This window comes from Ceratosolen solmsi, unplaced genomic scaffold, assembly GCF_000503995.2.
Source record: "Ceratosolen solmsi marchali unplaced genomic scaffold, CerSol_1.0 scaffold23, whole genome shotgun sequence".
Classification (NCBI taxonomy): Eukaryota; Metazoa; Arthropoda; class Insecta; order Hymenoptera; family Agaonidae; genus Ceratosolen; species Ceratosolen solmsi.
Genome location: NW_011948430.1, coordinates 2,471,303 through 2,477,195, shown reverse-complemented (window position 1 = coordinate 2,477,195; position 5,893 = coordinate 2,471,303). Strand labels below are relative to the sequence as shown.

Below are 5,893 nucleotides of genomic sequence, written 5' to 3'. Positions count from 1 at the left end.
AGCTCTTCCGCATTCCCGTCCATTATAATTTTGTATATTTCGTTACTTTCCAAACAATGTTATTCGCAATGCAAACTAATCATTTCAGAGTAAATAAAAGTTTTTACCATTTCTTTGATTGATAACCAAGTTGATGATATTGATGATGATAATAATAATAATAATAATAATTATAATAATAATTATAATTGAAGAAAAACAATAAAACAACAAAAAATTACAACAGAATGCAAATACATGATATTTACAATTGTTTCAAAATATTTCGGTCTGTCTCTTCTTCTGTTCTTTTTTATTTCATTTTATTCTCGGTACTGAGTTCTTAGTATAGTGCCTAGAGCACAAAATTAAATAAAGTTAAATAAAAGCATCCGTATAATTGAATTCAAATAGAATTCAACCTATTTTCCTACGCATATACAATATAACTGTAAGTTCGCAGAGTAAATAATAATTTTTAAAATCTTATTTCTTAAAAATTCCCTTCTTTCTACTTGCAGCAATAATAAATGTTAAAAAGAAAATAAGAAAAAATTGAAGATTGTCTTCCGATTTTATTTTATAAATAACTAATATATGTACAAAATATATTACAAAATGAATAACGTAATAAATGCTATTTTACGTATCACTGAAAACAATTTTTTTCCCCTGAAAGCCTTGCTTCAAAATGTCCTGCTGTTTTCTCTTAGCTTCCCACGATGGATGTAAAGGCGTATTATTACTTTTTTCTTCAAAATTAGATTTTGAATATCTTTTATCGGAATTCGAATCATCTTTGTAATCGTTATTAAAATGTTTGAGGGCTCTTCTACTTCTTCTGTTTTCCCGTTCGTACGGTCCTGGGATTCTGTTTTGATGTTTCCACTTTGTATTAGATTTATTGGAATTGAATTGGTAATCGTTATTCCTAAATTTTCGGTCGAAGGAATTATTACTATCTTGCTGAAACCTTTGCCTGTGAAATTTACTTGTATTATTATTGTTAGAATTGCCTTTCGCATTAACCGAATTATTCGTAGAAGATGCTAAAGTTAAATAATTTGTTTCCCCATCTTCCATTAAGAAGAAAGAATCTATCTCCCTTTTAACATCGATGCTTTCTTCAACAAATTCTGTACTAATTTCCAAATTGTCATCCAACTTAGAATTATCATCAGCTTCTAACAGCAGATCCTCAAGTCTTTTAACAATGGCTTGCTTAGTAACTGCTTTAAGAACGTCAGTCGGTTTCTTTGTAACCTCAGGTTTCGAATCCTTCAACTTTTCCGTATTATCCATAATTTTCATTGACTTCTCAGCCAATGATGTTTCTCTCTCCGATTCGTCTACTCTATTTTCCACCGCCTCTTCGTTTATATCATTATTCTCGCAGTCCGATGCCATTACGCTTTCATTTTCGCTATCGGCATTGCCTATGTCATTATTTTCCAAACATTTACTATCGTTCCCATTCGAATCATCGCCACTTTCTACACTGTCGTCGCTTTCTTCATCGGCCACCGTACGCTCCATTTCCTTGGATTTATCATTCTCGACAATAGCACCGGGATCCTCGCTACTATTAATTTCCATCGTCGATAGGCCTTTTCGTTCGAGCTTTGCCCTAAGCTTTCTTCCCGGCCCTAAGAAATTCATATAGTTAGGATACTTACTTTTGAATTCGCTTATTTTGGTCGAAAAGCTTTTGTGATTTCCAATTCTTGCTATAATACGAGTCAGTGGCTTTGAATTGCTATCGCCAAGAACTTCATTCAATGCCAATGTATTTTTCAACACGAGTTTCGTAATCTCGTCCTTCTTTATTTTCTTAATCTCAAGAATCTCGGCTATCATTCTCTTCGCTTTTCTTAAGTTTTTCAGCCGCTGCGCCTCCGTGCCTTTCTTTTGTCGTAACTTGAGAGAATCCCTCGTAAGCTTCTTAATAAGCTGCCCTCGTACCTGACCGACATCCTTCCGCATAAGTATTATCTGAAATAATAATGACAGTGTATCTACCTCGTTGATGCTGATTTCTTGGTTATGTTAAAAGGCAGCCTCTCTCCAACGCGTATCCGACGCACGATAATACACGATAATGCCCGACATATCGTCGAATATTCGTCAACTATGCGCTGTAAAATAATTAACGACCATAATTCACCAATGAAAAATCCCGGATATAATTACGAGAGTTTAATAACCTTGACTAAGCGCATTGGATACGATAAGTGGCGATAAGAGGCGCGGCCGATTAATAATAGCAGCTAGGCTAAGCTGATCGCAAAATTATATTTAACATTAAGAGAATAGGACTTACCTCGTTATTAATTTTAGCCTTATCCATTGCGCAAGCACGCGGCTTTATATTTAAACGGCAAGCGATTAATGGTACGACTCAAGCATGTGGATTAGGCGTCGGGGACGGGCATCGCCTTGAGACGAGGGAAAGCAGTGGTTGGCTCGCTACAATCACTCTGTCCTTAAAATTCAGGAGATTTTGATCCGTGGATCAAATCCGTCTGTGGTGGCCTCCCTCGAATTAATGCCCGATAAATACCACATCCAAACGAATGCCCGTAGACCGCGCGCCCGCCCAAATTGCAGAAGTGCTCGGCAGTGATAATGGGGATAGAGTAGCGCGCCTTAGTACCAACAAATGGCCAATGTGCCACGGCCATCCGAGGTCTCGTGGTGGCGGTGACGGTGGCCGTGATGGTGATGGTGATGGTGATGATGATGATGACGATGACGATGGCAGCAGCGGCGGTAGCGTTGGTGGTGGTGGTGGTGGTGGTGGTGGTGGTGGTGGTGGTGGTGGTGGCGGTGGCGGCGACGGCGGCGACGGCGGCGACGGCGGCGACTCTTCGAGCCAAACGACGCGTAACGCCCTAATGATCGAATGGCATCGTCCCCCCCCCCTCACCCACCCGGGGGGAATTTAGTTTCCCATCGTGACACGTCGTACACGTCGCTTACACTAGCAGAAGCCAAACCAACCAACAGCCGAAGTTAATAACAAATTTGAAATTTGAATTCGAGCCGAAATTGAGTATGGCACTCGGTCGAGCCTATCTATCCTTGTCGTCGTTGCAATGGACGAGGCTGATATTGGGGGTAGCGAATGGCCCTCCAAAAGTAAGGGAGAGCAATCGCGACGGCGACTTTGATTCGTTATTCGTGGCGATAAAGGCGCGTTTGGCAGAGTAGGAGAGAGCAAAAAAAAAAAAAGGCGGGATTGATTGTAACTATAGCGAAGAAAATATGTATCGTCACGTTGCGTAGGTGGCGCATCGGTTAGCAGCAGTAGGTCGTGCAAAAGGAGGCCCGATATCCTCCAAAATACTAGATATACGTATTTACTATTATTATTTGAAGACATTTATATGCATATATATAGTCGAGCGCGCGCTCACATATATGTACATGTATGCGTATGCATACGCGCGCGTATAGGCCATTATTTGCGTATGTTTACACACTATGTTAAACACTTCTTTGTGGTAAAGTGGAGTGGAGTAACGAGATCAGTGCAATTTGGTGCGCAGGAACTTAAACAGCTGAACCACGGCCTCGAACATCAACAAGGTTTTTTTTTTTTTTTTTCCCTTCTATAACGATACTATCCGCATTTATTGTTGCAATAATGTATCGGTGTGCGTGAACAAAGTTTGGCGAGGGTGCGTATGTGCGCGTTAATTATTAATCGATAAGTCATTAGGGCACTTGGATTATCGTTCCACTTTGCATTTGAATTGGCCGAGAAGTGCATTATGCGTCGTGCGACGGGAGTAAATTACTTTTACTTTTTGTAAAATTGTGCACAGCTGTAATGAAGACGAACGAGACACGCGAGTTACTCGTGGATTACATGTTACAAAATAGCCCCGAGAGCCAAGCGTTCATTAACATTGAAATAGTTATCGATTTATTCATTTTGCACTTTCGGTCGCTTTTCGCTATTGTCGCGTAGTTTTGAAGTCACATTATTATTAATTTTTATCATGAGCATCCGATTTTATTGACTGTGCCTTTTATATATGTTCGCTATTTTTCTTTTGGTGCTGTCTTGCTCTCGTCATTGTTTCTCAAGGTTATTTTTGATATGTCAGCTTTTGATGAATTTTTTTGAAAGAAATTTGAAATTGACAATAATTTTTGACTTTGTTAAAAGCATGAGAGCTGCTTGTAAATCCATTTTCATCGGTTAATTATTAATTCAAACTTGATTCCCGCGACATTTCGTGAGTCTATTATCTTTATAAATTCCTGCAGGTTAGTGAATTCGCCATTGTGTGCTGCACTTTTCATAAACATAATAGATATATAAGTATGCTATCTTTTGCGTCGCTACATTTATCCATTTAAAAATACATCCTAGCATACGCGACGAGATGTTCTTGTAAATATTGATATTTGTATTATAATGGTTAAACTTTAATACATACTAAGATGTAATTTTTTTTTTTTTTTTTTTTTTTTTTTTTTTTTTTTTTTTTCTTTTTTCTTTTCTTCTCTTTCTCCCTTTTTATCATCAATCAATCTTACACGTAGTTAAATATTTTCATTGAATACTGATAAAAGTAAAAATTAAATTTTTAGATAACGTAGCTCACGGTTACGACATTATAATGACGCGTGCACTCTTAATACTGCAAGTTATTATTCAGCCTTGTAATGCATTTCTCATTGTACCTTTGTTACAGACCTTGACTTCAGCTCAATCTGAAAATTTTAATCTGACCAGCATTTTAATTTTGTAAATAGATAACATGAGCTCTGTACGTTGTTGTTTAATCGGTGCTAGTCGTCTAGTATCATCTAATCATGTATCTAATCATGGTAAGTGACTATAGTAATTTATAAATTATTTATATCTAAGCAGATGTGTGCGTGCGTGCGTGCGTGCGTGCGTGCGTGCGTGCGGGAGTGCATGTGTTTTTAAATTTTAACTGTATATATTTTTCTACTTTTTTGCTCTAATTACGTACAAAATTTCTTCCCCAAAATTTTTTAAAATTAGTTAATAAATTCTTTCCAATTTTTTTTATAGTAAAAATTTTAATGTTTAAAGAATACATATATGTTTGTTTGTGTGTGTATGTGTGGTTGTGTGCGTGCGTGCGTGCGTGCGTGCGTGCGTGCGCGCGCGTATATATATATATATATATATATATATATTTATGTATTTATGTATTTATATTTATAGTATACAAAATAGTTAGAGTGGTTGCATCTCGAACCTTGGCATCTACTGGGGTATTGTTAAAAGCACCTACGGAGCCAACACCACCTAGTAATGATGGTAATACAAGTAGTGGCGGTGGAGTTGGTACAACAGGTGGAGTTGGTACAACAGGTGGAGTCGGTACAGCGGGTGGAGGTGGTGACAAGAAAAACAATCTCATTTGTCCAAAGTGTGGTGATCCTTGTACACATGTTGAAACATTTGTCTGTAAGTTAGTAAATATGCACCCCAAGCTATTTGTATCGTAAAAGTAAAACTATACTTTACATTATGCATTTAATATATTTTTATTTGCTTAGCTTCAACTAGGTTTGTGAAATGCGAAAAATGTCACCACTTTTTTGTCGTTCTATCTGAAATCGATACTAAAAGAAGTCTTAAAGAAGCTTTAAGACCCGAAGAATCTAAACAAGGATTCTACAGAAAACCACCACCTCCACCAAAAAAAGTTAATAGCAACGTGTATTTTATTTCAATTTTAAAGTTTTCATAATTGTTTTGCTGTAAATATGAATTTTTTAGATTTTTGAGTATTTGAATAAGCACGTTGTTGGTCAAGAGTATGCAAAAAAAGTTCTCAGTGTCGCTGTTTATAATCATTACAAAAGAATCCACAATAATTTGCCAACTCAGAATATTGCGCAAACTAGCACAGCGTCAGCAGGC

General features: G+C 37.2%; 2 protein-coding genes across 2 annotated transcripts in view; one reads left to right on the top strand and one right to left on the bottom strand.

Moving 5' to 3' along the window:
• Positions 1-608: 608 nt before the first annotated feature.
• LOC105363989 (serum response factor-binding protein 1) lies at positions 609-2,420 on the bottom strand. Its single transcript, XM_011501818.1, has 2 exons — positions 2,300-2,420; positions 609-1,971 (listed from the first exon to the last, which is right to left on the bottom strand). Exons 1-2 carry the CDS (start codon positions 2,324-2,326, stop codon positions 622-624), a joined length of 1,377 nt encoding a protein of 458 aa, XP_011500120.1. The 5' UTR covers positions 2,327-2,420; the 3' UTR covers positions 609-621.
• Positions 2,421-3,119: 699 nt separating this feature from the next.
• ClpX (Caseinolytic protease chaperone subunit) overlaps positions 3,120-5,893 on the top strand; it is a 5,716-nt gene continuing 2,942 nt past the window's right edge. Inside the window, 5 exon segments of the mRNA XM_011501817.1 lie at positions 3,120-3,567; positions 4,747-4,821; positions 5,189-5,434; positions 5,527-5,675; positions 5,750-5,893. The exon segment at positions 5,750-5,893 is cut by the window's right edge and continues 15 nt beyond it. Of these exon segments, the coding sequence (XP_011500119.1) occupies positions 3,366-3,567; positions 4,747-4,821; positions 5,189-5,434; positions 5,527-5,675; positions 5,750-5,893 (816 nt within the window). The 5' untranslated portion in view covers positions 3,120-3,365.

What these genes read in the sequence shown, in the direction of transcription:
- LOC105363989 (XM_011501818.1), bottom strand. Translation starts at nt 2,326, where the DNA reads ATGGATAAGGCTAAAATTAATAACGAG. An exon ending in AGGCTAAAATTAATAACGAG is followed by an intron (nt 1,972 to 2,299) that starts GTAAGTCCTATT and finishes TTATTATTTCAG; the next exon opens with ATAATACTTATGCGGAAGGA.